The 14,065-nt window shown below is 51.6% G+C and overlaps 3 protein-coding genes across 18 annotated transcripts; 2 read left to right on the top strand and 1 right to left on the bottom strand.

Annotated features, from left to right (window-relative positions):
- Positions 1–29: 29 nt before the first annotated feature.
- Positions 30–3,072, top strand: LOC133492885 (MICOS complex subunit MIC26-like). Of its 4 annotated transcripts, none has more exons than XM_061805686.1 (9): positions 30–152; positions 518–613; positions 1,109–1,240; positions 1,392–1,424; positions 1,694–1,814; positions 1,880–1,975; positions 2,244–2,335; positions 2,656–2,745; positions 2,829–3,072. In XM_061805686.1, the coding sequence occupies exons 1-9, from the start codon at positions 135–137 to the stop codon at positions 2,949–2,951; spliced, it is 801 nt and encodes a 266-aa protein (XP_061661670.1). In that variant the 5' UTR covers positions 30–134; the 3' UTR covers positions 2,952–3,072. The 4 variants fall into 4 exon arrangements, with proteins under 4 accessions (XP_061661670.1, XP_061661672.1, XP_061661671.1 ...); XM_061805688.1 differs by having other exon boundaries at positions 1,392–1,470; positions 1,760–1,814; XM_061805687.1 differs by having other exon boundaries at positions 1,392–1,470; positions 1,760–1,814; positions 2,823–3,072.
- Positions 3,073–3,245: 173 nt separating this feature from the next.
- Positions 3,246–5,829, bottom strand: LOC133492886 (diamine acetyltransferase 1-like). The gene is made up of 6 exons (XM_061805690.1): positions 5,592–5,829; positions 5,142–5,193; positions 4,746–4,826; positions 3,954–4,055; positions 3,849–3,889; positions 3,246–3,496 (listed from the first exon to the last, which is right to left on the bottom strand). Exons 1-6 carry the CDS (start codon positions 5,652–5,654, stop codon positions 3,320–3,322), a joined length of 516 nt encoding a protein of 171 aa, XP_061661674.1. The 5' UTR covers positions 5,655–5,829; the 3' UTR covers positions 3,246–3,319.
- Positions 5,830–6,350: 521 nt separating this feature from the next.
- Positions 6,351–11,389, top strand: LOC133492884 (acyl-coenzyme A thioesterase 9, mitochondrial-like). 13 transcript variants are annotated; one of them, XM_061805683.1, is made up of 16 exons: positions 6,351–6,495; positions 7,454–7,551; positions 7,646–7,672; positions 8,472–8,517; positions 8,638–8,808; positions 8,905–8,942; positions 9,041–9,124; positions 9,197–9,300; positions 9,370–9,443; positions 9,512–9,579; positions 9,661–9,772; positions 9,834–9,924; positions 9,986–10,071; positions 10,152–10,239; positions 10,521–10,671; positions 10,878–11,389. In XM_061805683.1, exons 1-16 carry the CDS (start codon positions 6,482–6,484, stop codon positions 10,931–10,933), a joined length of 1,308 nt encoding a protein of 435 aa, XP_061661667.1. In that variant the 5' UTR covers positions 6,351–6,481; the 3' UTR covers positions 10,934–11,389. The 13 variants fall into 13 exon arrangements, 11 of the variants coding, with proteins under 11 accessions (XP_061661667.1, XP_061661659.1, XP_061661661.1 ...); XM_061805681.1 differs by lacking the exon at positions 6,351–6,495 and adding an exon at positions 6,551–6,781; XM_061805679.1 differs by lacking the exon at positions 6,351–6,495 and adding an exon at positions 6,547–6,781 and having other exon boundaries at positions 9,041–9,300.
- Positions 11,390–14,065: the final 2,676 nt, after the last annotated feature.

Here is a 14,065-nt window from a genome sequence, read left to right as displayed (position 1 = left end):
ATGTCATTTAGTTCAAAGCTCAGCAAAAGGATCAATGAAGTTGAGTCGATTTTTGGGAGGCAACGAGAAATCCAACTGCGCATGCGCTTCGCCTCCGCCTTGCCGTAGAAAGCGAAGGCATTGCAAGACGCAAGATGTCATCTGCAAAACTGGTAACTAAAGCTCAACTTTTGCATGTTCCCAAAGCGTAAAGTGTCGTTGGCGTTAGCGTTATTCTCGCTCCGTCTCTCTCCGGGCTGAGTATGTGACCGGAAGAGTGTTGGGAAGGAAACGCTGCCAACGAAAAAGCTAACTGCTAACATTAGCTACATTTGCTCACCCTCGATTGAGTTTTCTCAACAGGAGAATTCACGCGAACGATGACGTTCAAAGGGGCCGCTTGTGTTTGACGTGTGCCGTAAACGACTCTTTTTTTTTTTTTTTTTTTCTCTCTTTATATTTCCTCCCCTCATTTCTTTTGTCGCTAATGCTTGAACTCTGATGCGGTGTACTTGTCGTGTGCTCCTCGCTCCTGCAGGTGTCGCTGTGCGTAGCCGCTCCGGGGCTCCTGGCGACCGCTGCCGCCTGCGAGGGCCCAAAAATGAGCCCGCAGCCGCCCTTGAGCATCGACGAGGTGCCGATTTCTGTCGCGCTCAATTTTGTCGGAGCCGAGGCGCTTTTCCCTCTTGATATTATTGCGTTGGATTGGGGGGGGGGGGAAGCATAGATAGCCTGAAAACAATGTTAGGTAACTACTGTTTATGTACACGATGCAATATCCCCAGAATATTAGGATTAAAAACAATTGAGCCACTAAGAAACGGTGAGCAAAATCCGTTTTTTTGTCACTTTGCAGGAGTCATCATCAAGTTTGATGGCTGCCACTAAAATGGAGAACTGCTCTTAGTCCAAACAACCTTCAAATCTGTCAATATTTTATGTAAGATGACAAATAGCGCTTTCTTATACTGACATGCACATAGATGCAGTGGCACCCAAGCAAAGAAAAATGTGCATAGAATTTTGAGCCTTGAAGAAATTGAATGAAAATTGAAAATGTTGTGAGCTAAAAGGTGAAGTGACAGGAACACTTTACAAATCGATGATGCTTATTATTTTTTTTTTCCAGCTGCCTTCTCTGTACAGCAGACCTGAGGAGGATCGGCGCCACGTGGCTCCGACGTCGGCGGCGGCGGACGCGTTGGAGCGCGGCGTGGCGTCGCTGAGGAAATGGGCGGAGCCATACCTAGACCGATGTCAGGTGTTTCGTCGCCGCCGTTACGTCACCGATGTCGACCGTCCTGCTAGTATTCGCTAAATCCTTCGTAGTGTGCTTGTGTGAGGCACTGGCCATACTAAAGATATGTGACAAAAATGCTCATTTTGCATGAAGCCTTTTTTTGTGTTTGCAGCAAACAGGAAGGACAGCGGCGGACAAAGTCGAGGTCGGTAAACCTGCCGAGAGGCCAGCGGCGATCGCGCTTGTCCAAAGTTCGTCTTCCTCCAAAAGAGCGCTCGTGTTTTTATGTTGCGCATGCTGCCGATCGACGCGTCTTCCTTTTGGTCAAGTGGCTGACGTTTAATCTGATCATTTGTTTCCTACAGTGGAAAATAAATCAAATCAAACGTCATTTGTCACGTAGTAGTAATGCAGGTATTACACGTCATGTAAGAAGAAAAAAGAAAAGTCTTTCATGTATCGCCACGGATACAGACACGCAACACTTTTGGGCGAGTACCTCCGAGTGAACGACGGCTGCGCGTGCTTGTGTGCCCGCAGGAAGTGTACAGGACGGCGGAGCCCGCCATCTCCGCCTCCGGCGGCGCAGTCAGAGGTGAGCGAGCGAGCGGCCGCCGTTTGTGTTGGAGTTGACCCCAAGCTGTTTGCGTCGCCCTTCAGACGCGTACCAGTTGTTGAGCGCGCCGCCCCCCGACCTGTACCCGAGCGCGGCGGCGGTGGGATTCTCGGTCTTGCTGGGACTCTACTTGGCGCGAGGTGACGGCCTACGCGTTTCCGACGTTTGCGCGCGCGTTGATCTCCCGGTGGGAGGTCTTTTGATATTACGGCCTGGAAAAATGGAGGCAAGCGCGAGTGTTTCAGCGCAGGAGACGCAAACGCGCAAATCAATGTTGACAAATGGATTTCCTGTTTCGAATGAAGGAGGCCGTTTCCGCTTTCATTCTGCCCGCCGGAGATTTGGGCAAAGACGAAAGGTCGCACGAGGTCACCGCCCTGACCCCGCGCGTGTGTGTCTCGTCTTCAGGGTCGAAGGTGAAGCGCGTGGCGTTCCCGATGGGCCTGGCGGCGCTCAGCGCCTCCGCCTTCTACCCTCAGCAGGCCGCTTCGCTCTTCAAGGTCTCCTCTCACTCGACTTTTTCGGGCCTGTGGTCGATGGCCACTTCTCAATAATTGACAATATTTACATTGGAGATGCAGGATAATATTTCAGTACTCATATGCAATATTATTCAAAGACTTGGGAGAATGCTTTTCGGAGGGAACAATTCCTGTATAATTTCTACATTGTAGCTTGTAAAAAGGAGCGAATTTGGGGTTTTTGTTAGCGGTAAGCTCCAAATGATCAAAACTAGGTTAGGAAAGCAAATATTGCCATTTCACTATGTCGTGCATTTTCTCATTTGACACCCCCCCCCCACCCCCCACCTCCACCGTAGGCAGGTCAAGACCTGACGTGCGTGTGGGTTCAGCGCAGCCGCGTCGCCGTGGAGACGCTCTGGGAGGATCCCCCGTTCGGCAAAAAGAAGGTGAGAGAGTTTTGCCGGCACACCCGTTGAGGTCCAAACTCCAAAAAAAAAAAAAACCGACAAACTTGTGGTTGAAGTCTTAGAAGACGGAGCGGCGGCACGTCCGGCTGAACCCAGAAAAGTCGCGCGGCAAATTGCGACCACCTGGAGGATTATTAGATGAAATTGTTTTTATTTGCATTTGTTGTGCACCGCCAACGTTTTGACTTTTCACCAACCAACTTGTTAGCGTGTTTGCAAAGACGCTTTATTCGCATTTATTCAGTTAATGCATTTGAATTGGCCCACGTCAACACGAGCGTCCCAATAAATTGATCTTGAATGTGATCGGTCAAATGTCGCATTTGATGTCGCGTGAAAGCGTCACGGCGGTCGCCATCTTGGAAAACGACAAGAGGGCCTGGCCGCGACCTTTTAGGATAAAACTTCCCACACCGAAGTTCCACGATGTAGCGGTTACCTCAGCAGGTTAGCACATAAAGTAACGAATACACCGAGGACAAGATGCGCTCAATCGGCGAGTTTATTTCTGATCAAGTTCCGTCTCCTTTGCCACGCAACGGACTTCCTGCTTTTATTGAACGGTGGGCGTGGCCATCTTGACGAGGCTGCTCTTGTCGAAGCGGTACAGCCTCCAGCCCTCCTCCTGCGAGAGGTCCTCGGCGCCGCGACGCTTGTAGTACTGGATGGACACCTGGTTGTTCTCGGCCACCACGAACATCATGCCCGTGCAGCGAGTCTTCACCGCCAGCTGTGGGGCACATTTGCGAAAGTCTCGGGTGAACGTCGCCAAAATCGAGCCGATTGCCGAATTTGGCCCTGCCGGTCGCTCGGTTCTTTGCCATTTTGGCGCTCAGTACCGCTTTGGCGCCAACAAACTTTGTTGACATGAGTTGAGGCGCTTCATTTCGACCAAAATTAGCGCCATCCAGGCGGGGCCTATGGCCATGGAACAATGTTGACAAGCTTTGGCGCCATCTAGAGACAGATGACCCTTTTTTGGGGTGCACAACAACGGCCCCACACCAAATGTCACCAGGCCAAACTGGGCGATTATCATTTGGCCACCAAGCAATTCTTCGGACGCCACGCCGACTACTCACGTCGCTGAGCCGCCGCAGGATCTCCGAGCCGATGCCGAGGCCTGCGAAGACGCCGCAGGTGAGGATGTGAGCGGGGCGCCGCCGCCGGCGGGTTCGTTCCCTTACCTCGAAAGTCGCCCATTACGTAGAACTCCTCCATGTAGAGCTGCTTGCCCACCCAGGGGTCGTACGTGAAGTAGTACATGGCGAAGCCCACCACCTTGGAATCTGACCACACGCACGGTTCACGTTAGCCACGTCGCGCGCTTTCACAGGAAATGGCGGCTGCTTTTTTTGGCCGCAGTACGTCACGCTAGCCTTTCCCAATTACCACGACGACTACTATTGTGTTAGAATCGGTTAGTGAGAATAACTTTTTCCCCTTTGAAACGTTTCAGAGGAAACAATTTCAGAAAGTGGTTGGAAGATATGTATTGACTATTATATTTAGCGTTAGCTAATATTGTGTGGACGTAGAAATGTTCAAACTACTAAGAATCTTTCGTTTTAAAATAGCCACGATAGTTTTTAAAAGTTCTGCTGCTACTTGCATACAAATGTGCACTAGTAGACTCTTCAAAAGTGCCTCTCATTTAGCATTTCTCTTTGCTTTACTAGTAACAGAATCGAAGAGTCCAAAGCAAACATGGTGAAGCAGGCATCGGGCCCAAGTGGGAAGTCCAGATTCAAAACTTTTTTTTTTTTTTTCCCTATTGCTATTTCTTGCACTACAAGCTCTTTTAATTGGAAATGTAAAGCACGTGAAGTTAACTTTTCTATGAAATATGCAATAGAAAAAAAGCATTTAGTGCTTCACTACTAGTGCACACTTTTGCCGCAAGCTTGCACATTTGAAGCAGAGCAAGTAAACGCCACGAGTCGGTTAGCGGCAGTAGCGGAGGGCTCGGCCCGGCGGACCTCGGCTGTCGCCGCCTCCCGGGATCTCAGCCAGGATGCAGTGGTAGAAGGGCGTGTCGCCGAATCCGTCCTCCAGGAGCTCTGCAACCGCAACGACAAGCACTTCAAACCTCAAATTTCACTTGACTTTTACTACGGCAGCTGTAATACAGTGCTGCACGCGCGACGACAACAGAGGGGGGGAAAAAATGGTAACGTAATAACCAAAAAAAAAAAAAAAAAAAAAAAAGCTATGGAGGTACTGTAATGCTCCCATGTCTGCTTTTCACAATGTTAATATTTATGCTTGAATATAAACTCAATTTCACATAAAATTACACATCCAATTTGGACTATTTGCAACCCAGCCTTTTCACGTAATGATTGCAGAAGTGTTTATTTTCTTATCGTTTTTACCTTGTTCAGTCAGAGTCACCTGGCTCTCCATGTCTTCATACTTTGCAAGTTCCTACACACAACAACACTTTTGTTCAGTGGCGCAAAGGACACAACACAAAAAAAAAAAAAACATTTTAAAAAGGCAAAACACCCCCCGGAACGTTTCCTAAATGCCTCAACGTGGAGCAGACAACAAACTCGAGTTAATCAATAAAAGGCCTTCAAGAGGTCACATGATGCTTTATGGAGTCAGCGGCCACCGTCAAGGACTGCAGGGACGGACCCCAGCTGCCGTTTACACAAGGAAGCGGAAGTGAGTCATCGGGCCGCAACAAAGAATGTGGACGGTGACGTCCGGGAGGCCTTTTTTTAGTGACGACGCTGAGCCAAATGTTGCAATTTGGGTTCGAACGAGGTCGAGGCCACGTGACGCCTTTGTTGACGTCAAAAAACGAGCTCCTGGTGTACCTTCACCAGTCGTAAAATGTCCGGCACGTCCTTCGCCTCAGCCTTCCGCACGTTATACTCCATTTTCTCCGTTTGCTCTTTTTTCCTTTCGTCCGAAGTCCTCTGTAAGTGAAGTGAAAGATCAGGAGTTTCTTCATTCGCTTCGGAGACGATTTCCCCCCGCAGTCAGCCGCGAGAACAAGCTCATCCGAGCGACCCGATGCTGCCCTCGACTGCTTCGGCTTCTTTGTTTACTTCCGCTTTTTATAGCGCGCGCCCCCCTCCCTCCCTCCCGTCACCCGCGCGCCCATTGGTGTTTTTCATTCAATCGGAAGCGAGCCTTTGCTCACGTGACGGGTAATTTTCCATAAGATGGCTTCCAAATGGACACAAACGATAAAAAAAAAAAACAACACTTCTCGGAAAAACATTGAGCTCGCTCCTCGAAACATGACCCGCGAGCCGGAAGTGTCGTCACGGGGGTCCAACGAGGAGCCCAAGTTGACACTGGCGTGACGTCAGCTGCGTCGGGATCGGGTTTGGGAAATTTGGCGTACGTTCAAATTTCCATCGTTAAAAAAAATGAGGCAGTGGATTATTTGTGTCATTCTCAAAAGTTTTGGCGACCGCCTGCCCCATCCGGCCACGAAGAACAAAAGGAAAGAACCAAGCCAAGTTGGAGATTGTTCGTGAAAAGGTCGTGCATGACGCCAAAGACGTCTTTGGCCTCCTCTGCTGGACAAGTCGGGTACAACGCAGCCGGGAGGGGGTGGGGCAGAAAGTAGTCGACGTCATTCAGTGGTGGGCGTGGCCAACCCCCAACGCGGAAGTGGCCCTTCATCGACCGTCGGAGCGAGGAGACAAAATTGTTCCCTTTCCAGTTTTCCTCTTCCGATTTTCTTGTGGGCGACATGTTCTCGAAGAGGTTCGTCTTGTTTCCTTCTCGCCGCCCGCGGCTGACGAGTAGCTAGCTCCTCCACGTTAGCAGCTTCCCGGGCGGGTTCGCCACCGCCAAGTTAAGGCAGAAACGAGAGCTCGGTTCGGCTGCGCGGTCCGGTCCACTCGCCCAGGAAAGGAACGCGAAGGGAATGACTGCTGGTCGCGAATGAAGGCTCGCATTGTCACGCGTTCACGAAAATCGCTCCTCCTGCTGACTTTTTATTTTTTTTTTTTTTGCGGATGTTCCGACGTTCGTGGCCGTGGTTCTCACGGTAACGAGTTTTTCCACACAAATAATCGGTTCGATTGTGACGTTAACTGGTTAGTGACGGACTGCGTCGCTGAAAAGATGAGCGTAAAATTGGAAAGTTGGAGCCCGGAAAAGTTGCCGGAGGGAGGAGTGAAGTTGGCTGTCGACAATGACGTCGAATAAAAACCGGACTGCGCCCTCCGCATCCATCTTTGGTTCCGCTGTGACGGTCTTGACGAAGCACGGACGGGGACGTTTCGGACTCCCTGGCCGGAAGTTTACAAAGTTTACGTGCACGCGCATTAATCACGAAAAGATTTTTTTTCAGCGTTCAGAGCGTCACACCTGTATGGCCAACAGGCTCTGACTTCCGGTCAGGGCAAAAACGATGGCAAACATACATTGCTATGGAATAGAACGTGATAAATATACAATAATGAAGGGTCAGCTGCAAGACACTTACCGGTGAAAAGTTACTTCTTTGCGACCGCCTGCACGCGCAACAAAAAAAGCTGACTTATTCCAATGAAAGTTGATGTTGTTATGTTTCACAATGTACAATTGTAAGCATGCGAAAGGACGTCAACTTTCACGTGAAATCGTAGCCAAAGCAACGTTTTGCCCCGACCGGGACTCGAAAGGGGCCCTTGCGCAGTCCACTTTTTATCCGACGTCGGTGGTGTTGTGTGCGCAGGTTGATGTCGTGTCTGCGACCGTGCGCTTCCCTGCCGAGCGGAAGACTTTTGTGCACGGCGGCGACGAAGGAGGGAAGCGCGCCGGACATGGCGGAAGGTGAGCCGTAAGCCGCTTGAAATGGTTGGCGTGAGGAATTGCCGTTGACAGGTGGAGGTGGTGCGTTTGATGTGTTGTGTTTCCCCACCCACAGGAAATCCTCTGTTGCACGTGTCAAACGGTGTGTTGCTCATCCAAAGCGCAATCAATATATTCATGAAAATAACATCCTGAGCCTTCTCTGCGGCATGTCGTCTGGCCGCTTCCATGCCTGCCCCCGCCCGAGTCTCTGAACTCTTGCCGAACGCTCGATTCGATGACGCCACTTCCTGTTTCTTCCGCACGTCCGGTTTGATTGGGAAGGGTCCCGCCTGTTGAGGCGGTTTCTGCTTTGGTCTGTTCTGGCTGCAAACTCTTCCTCCTCTGACAAGTCTGAGGCGTAAACGTTCCCCTCTTCGAAGTCGCCTCTTCTTCTAAACCTCCATCTTGCATTTTTCACGAGACGACAGTCAAGAGATGAGGCCTTGCAACAATGTCGTCGGTGTCCTGCGTTTCTCAAAATAATTTGTATTGAAAGCGCTGGCAACACAAGGTCTCGGGGGTGTAGTAGACCAGAACTTCACAGGTTGCTCCAATACCCCGATCCAGTTTTTTGCCAGGAGTTGCGCGGGAGGGCACCCAGTCGCCATCCATCCGCGCCCAAGACTTTGTGACTCCAGCGAGTCAATTTCACGCGGGGGTGTACTCACTTTTGTTGCCGGCGCTTTACACCTTCACTGCAGTTTGGCGACTCGTATTTGTCCGGACGGGGAACATTTTTAACTGGAGCCGTGCGCGGAGCGCATTGCTGCTAGGAGTCAATTCTTCGCTGTCGTACCGTGAAAAGATGGAATCCGATAGTTCCCAAAATGTGAGGGGTGTGCTGACTTTTGCCTCACGCCCTGTTCGACGCTGACAATTTGTGATCTGCTGTGTTCCAGTGCGAAACAGGCTGAGAGAAATCGTGGGAGCTTCCACCAACTGGAGGTACGCAAACAAGCAAAATCAATCTTTGAAGGAACTTTGGTGGGTTAGCGCATTGACGGCTCGCGCTTTGCGTTTGGCGTCCGACGCGCGACCTCGTTCGCCGGTTCCCTGTGGTGGCAGCGACCACCGGCGGGCCATGTCGGAACGCGCGTCGCTGTCGTCGGAGTTGGCCCGCTCGCAGAGCGACCTCCCGGCCCGGCGCATGAAGGACAGCCTCCTGGAGGTCCACCTCCCTCTGGGCTCGCAGCCGCAACTGCGGGAGAAGTACCTCACCTTCCACAACAGCGTCAGGTAGTCGTGCCCGCGGATAAAACCCCCCCCCCCACCCCCCTCCACCCCGGACGCTGACGCCCCTCCCTCCCTCCGGCCGGCTTTTGTCCTCGTCAGGTTCGGCCGCATCCTGGAGGACTTGGACAGTTTGGCGGGTATCGGCCTCGGCCTCCAAAAGCTCCGTTTTGACCAACGATGATAACGACGCTCGGCCTCCTTCCTTCCTTCCTTCCTTCCTTCCTTCCTTCCTCAGTGCTCATCTCGTACTCGCACACTTGCAATCCCGCCCTGAAGAGGTCGCCGTTGTCGATCGTCACCGCCCTGGTGGACAAAATAGGTGAGACGCGCGCACAATGTCAAATGAGCCCAGGGGTTGCGCTTCGCGACGGTCCGACGCCGATGTCCGCAGACATGAGGCAGCAGGTGATCTACCCGGACTGCGACATCAAGTTCACGGGTCACGTGACGTGGGTGGGCAAGACCTCCATCGAAGCCAAGATGCACATGACGCAGGTGGGAGGCTGCCGCCGATCCGCGCGACGCGTCGTAGCCGTGCGACTCGTCTGCCGCTGTCCTTTTTAGTACCGCAACGGAGCTTACAGTCCGGTTCTGGACGCCACCTTCGTCATGGTGGCCCGCGATCCGGAGAACAAGAGGTGGGACGCCGTCGCGCTTTCGGCTCCCGAGGAAGACGTAAAAATTGACTTTGCGGTCGGGTTTCCAGAGCGGCTTTCGTGAATCCCTTGAAACCCGACGGTCCCGAGGAGGAGGAACTCTTCAGGCAGGGCGAAGGTAGGCCGGGACCACGTCGCCCGCGACGCGACCCGGGTCACGGGCCCTCACCTCCCCCCGTCGTGCGTGTGCGCCGCGCAGCCAACAAGTCCCGTCGCGTGGAGCTCAGCACCTCGTCCCTCCTGAAGGTGGCGCCCACGGCCGAGGAGAGGAACGTCGTCCACGCCCTCTTCCTCAACACGCTGGACGCCAAGTAAGAATCGGGAGTCGCTCTCTGCTGGGCGTGGTCTGCAGTGTCGGCGTCGTGCGCGCAGGACGGTGAGCTTCCGCGGTCGAGTGTTGCCTCCCGACTCGGTTTGGATGGAGGACGCCAAAGTGAAGGGTCTGGAGATCTGCCACCCGCAGGTGAGCGCCCCCAATAGCCCCAATAGGGTGGGGCAGCACACTGACGCTGCGCCTCCGCCAGGAGAGGAACATCTTCAACAGGATCTTCGGAGGCTTCCTGATGAGGAAAGCGTACGAGCTGGCCTGGGCCAACGCCTCCGCCTTCGGGTCAGTGCGACGCCGGAGCGCTACCGACGACGACGACGGCCGGCTAACGAGCGCGTTCTCCCCACTTCTTAACCCCGCAGGGGCTGCCGGCCCGCCCTGGTGGCCGTGGACGACATCCTGTTCCAGAAACCCGTGGAGATCGGATCCCTGTTGCTGCTCTCCTCGCAGGTCAGCCGCCGCGCGACGATGCGGCAACAGAAAAAAAAAAAAAAAAAAAAGTTTGTCATTTCCAAGCGGTGAATTTTGGGAACGTTTCGTACATCCGTCCATCAAATGCGATACAAAAACATATCAGCTGTGAAAGTGCCATAAATGTGCGTTTCATCTGCTGTTTTTTTTTTTTTTTTAATGAGGCCGTTTTGGAGTGCAGCGACGCCGTCGGCCATCTTAGTTCTACTGAGAGCGTGCGAAAAGTGCCCTCAAGTTTCGCCGCGCGTCTGCCCTTGCAGGTGTGCTACACGCAGGACAATTACATCCAGGTCAGAGTTCACAGCGAGGTCTTTGAGCCGCTGAGCCGCCAGCACAACACCACCAACGTCTTCCACTTCACCTTCGTGTCGGACCGCCGCGTCGTCGACGTCGTCCCGCGGACGTACGGAGGTGGGTCGGCCGGCCGGCGCCGCTCGCCCTTTATCGCGTCGCTGTCAGGATTGTTCCCAAAATATGTTTTTTTTTTTATTTCTTTCAATAATTAAACTGTGGCCTGACAACATTCAATGCACATAACAGGTTATTAGAAGAAGAAGAGTCAAGAATCATATTTGTACCTTATTGCAATTGCCCCGCCCCCTCCCTGTGTGTGACAGAGGCCATGTTGTATCTGGATGGGAAACGTCACTTTAACCACACGGTGGCGCTCTGACGGCCTGCAGCGGCACCCGAAGGGCCTTTGTGTGTGCGCCGTCGCCACGGGAACACGTTTGTTGTGACTTCCTGTCTGCCGACGTCACAGACGGCTCAAAGCCGCCAAGCGAGGTTGTCGTACTTCCGTGACGCCGATCGTCTCGGAGCATTTTGAATGCAGCTAAATATTTTGAAAAGGTGCTTGAAGACGTTTGGCTTTTTTTTCAAGTTCATCGCAACCTCGCTGACGTTCCGACCGGGCGCCATTTTGTGTCCGGTGTCCGTCACGCCGGTCCTCCTGTCAATTCCGAGTTCTTCTCGTCACATTCTGAGTGTTTTTATGTGCTGCTTTCATGCATCTTATACGATACTATATACTATATCTGATATTTTTTATTGCTGTCACTTTGCTGGGCGTTTTTTTTTTGTTTTTTTTTCATTCACAGTTTGATGCAATAAATTTGATTTGCATTGACTTGTGTTCACGTGTGACATTTTTTGCATATCGCCACACGTGAAAATGTTTGGGGCTTACGGTCCAGACCTGCGTGTGAAAAAAATGGAATATGATTTTTTTTTTTTTTTTTTTTAGTATATTTTTACCTTTCCTGCAAACATTCAGAATTTTCCTTCCCACCGGCTTCCACTCTTGTTCCTCAACGAGGAAATAAAACATGGCCAGTTTTCCAAATAAGAGGCAAGGCGTGCTTGCTTCAAGCTGATCGGTCACTCAAAACTTGAAATTTACAGCGCAACTCCCAAGTAAAAGAAAAAGACAAACACGGCGGGGGATTGGTGAGCGCATCTGCCACATGGTTCTGAGGATCCGGGTTCAAATCCGCCCTCCGCTGGTTTCCTCGCACAGACACTAAAAGTTTGGCTACACGTGCACGCTGAAATTGGCTGGCCTCTCGCATGGAGTCGAACGGGTGCGGAAGACGAATGGATGATATTGAAACAAAGTCTGCCAGAAATGGCGTCGCGGGAGTTAGCATATGTGCGTTTAAAAACCCATTTGAGTTCGGCATGAGCAGCGCGTCAGCAGTTTGACTTTGTTTGCTCCGTGAGCACAAAAGCCACGTTTGTCAAGTTTGCTGTTAAGTCGGCAGCACAGCCCAGTCCCGCCAACGTCAACATCGGGACTGCACTGTCGAAAGAAAGAAAGAAAACCAAATAGAAAAACGGCGCTGGATCGGGGTCGCCAAAGGTCAAGCGCGATGTTGCGTTCACGGCATGCCAGGCGAAATTCTTCTGGGCCGACAACATTTTTTTTTTTTTTCCTCTCTTTTGCTTGCCGGTCAGGATCCGGAATGTCGAGTCGCTCTGGAATGCGGACGGCGGTTCCGGTTCTCCGGCAACCGAACACACCTGTTTGCTCTGTGGGAGGCGAAACGACGTCCGATCGACTCCTCTGAGCGATTTCCACATTTTCACTTGACCCTCGGGAATGGAAATGGATATGATATGAACTATAAAGTTCCCACGGCACCCGAGCGAAGAGGACAAGCGCCTTCGTCATCGTCGCAGGTACGTCACGTGACAAGTCTTTCTTTGATGTGGCATTTCTAATAATCGCTTCCCGGACCCAAACGCAAATTGTGCCACAAGTGAAAGCAGAAATTCGTTGGCGCGAGGCTCACTCAATTTTCTTTTCTTTAAAACAAGATTTATATTAAATACACGAAACTTACTTTGTTTGTCTTTCGCCTCATTGAATTGTGTCTATTTGTTCGTTTATGTCGTTAAGACAGGAATAAAACATCTTAAATAGCAACGTTCTCTGAATTCGACGCAAGGATCAACTCAAAATAAATCATTTAAATATCATTTGGAAATCTCATGTAGAAAGAATACAAATGAATGACTCGAGGACATGTTTAACGCCCCCCCCCCCAAGTCCAAACGGACTTGCCCACGTTTGTTGTTTCAAAACGGATCGAATTGTTTCAACAATTCTTCCTGGTGCCTCTTCTTCGCTCTTATTTTGAAGTGACAGGAAGTAGTGCTGCGGCGGCGAACCTCGTGAGTAGGCGTGGCCTGCCTCCCTCGCTCTTGAGCCTCACTTTCTTGTCATCTGGAGGAGGGAAGAACCGCACCCGCAGCTCCCGCCGCCTTCTGCCCGGTACGTGTTGGCGTCTGGCTCGTTTGGGCCGAGTCGGCTTTTTGTGCTCGTGCTCGTGCTCGTGCGTCAATCAATCAAGGACTCCATCAGCGTGCGCGAGCATCACCGCCCACCGCGGCGGTCGGTCACGTGATCCGAGCGACGTCAACCTGCCCTTCCGGTGCGGTGTTCAGCTTGCGTTCTTTTCCTGCGCGTATATGGGAAGCCGCATTTGTTGTTGTTGTTGTTTGTTGGGGTCGACGCTGCGACGGGACGTCGGACGCATTTTGGCCTCGGCCCGCTTTGCGCTTCGGTCCGTTTCGATGTCGTGTTCGTGCATCGTCACCTCCTTCCGTTCTCACGTCTGGAACAAATCCCAAATCGAGTCACATATTAGTCTTCAATTGCATTGCAAAAAAAGAAGTTTGTTCACAAAAACTGGTTGCGGCATCTCCAAATTATAAACGGTCTAGAAAACGTGCCATTTTGCTGCGTGGTTTAGCGAGAAACAAAACAGATGTGATCTGCGTTTGCGGGCCCCTCCGAAGGACGCGGCGGGCCACGGCGGGCCCCCGGGCCTCGAGTTGGACACCCGCAGCGTCGGGCGTGAGTTTAAAACCCGGTTCTGGGTTTCAACCTGGTTTGGGGTTAGAAAGGAAGCGATCTGGAGGTCCGTTCCCATATTTGGCGCTGGAAAATTCCATCAACGAATTCATTGGCGGCAATACAAAAGTAAAAAAGTATCAAATCTGACGATATGAATTACAGACAAACGTTTTGACTTTTTTAACTTTACAACAGAGAGTAAAAAAAATCAGCTCCAACGTTTTTGACCAGAATTTGAATTTCCCTTCCATTGTCATGATAATCATAGAAGTCAAAGATTTGTCATCATCATCATCAGTTTTTGGATCCCGGTGGTTTCCTTTGGGTTTGGCTTTTGGACCGGCGCTGGACGGGTTTCCTCACGCTTCCTGAGGAAAAGCGTTTGCGTGTGCGCTTGATTGACTTTGTGGGTGCTCTTTTTCGAGGGGTCACCAAAAAGGTCAT

Source organism: Syngnathoides biaculeatus, chromosome 19 (genome assembly GCF_019802595.1).
Source record: "Syngnathoides biaculeatus isolate LvHL_M chromosome 19, ASM1980259v1, whole genome shotgun sequence".
Taxonomy (NCBI): Eukaryota; Metazoa; Chordata; class Actinopteri; order Syngnathiformes; family Syngnathidae; genus Syngnathoides; species Syngnathoides biaculeatus.
Note: the sequence above shows the minus strand (reverse complement) of the source record. Positions and strands in the feature narration are given on the sequence as shown.

Coding starts and splice junctions, on each gene's coding strand:
- LOC133492884 (XM_061805674.1), top strand. CDS start 6,750: ATGTTCCGACGTTCGTGGCCGTGGTTCTCACG. Junction 9,444..9,511: donor CGCGATCCGGAGAACAAGAG/GTGGGACGCCGT, acceptor TCGGGTTTCCAG/AGCGGCTTTCGTGAATCCCT. Junction 9,580..9,660: donor ACTCTTCAGGCAGGGCGAAG/GTAGGCCGGGAC, acceptor TGCGCCGCGCAG/CCAACAAGTCCCGTCGCGTG.
- LOC133492886 (XM_061805690.1), bottom strand. CDS start 5,654: ATGGAGTATAACGTGCGGAAGGCTGAGGCGAAGGACGTGCCGGACATT. Junction 4,827..5,141: donor GGTGACTCTGACTGAACAAG/GTAAAAACGATA, acceptor TTGCGGTTGCAG/AGCTCCTGGAGGACGGATTC. Junction 3,890..3,953: donor CGTAATGGGCGACTTTCGAG/GTAAGGGAACGA, acceptor GCGTCTTCGCAG/GCCTCGGCATCGGCTCGGAG.
- LOC133492885 (XM_061805686.1), top strand. Junction 1,976..2,243: donor GGGACTCTACTTGGCGCGAG/GTGACGGCCTAC, acceptor TCTCGTCTTCAG/GGTCGAAGGTGAAGCGCGTG. Junction 2,746..2,828: donor CCCCGTTCGGCAAAAAGAAG/GTGAGAGAGTTT, acceptor TTGAAGTCTTAG/AAGACGGAGCGGCGGCACGT.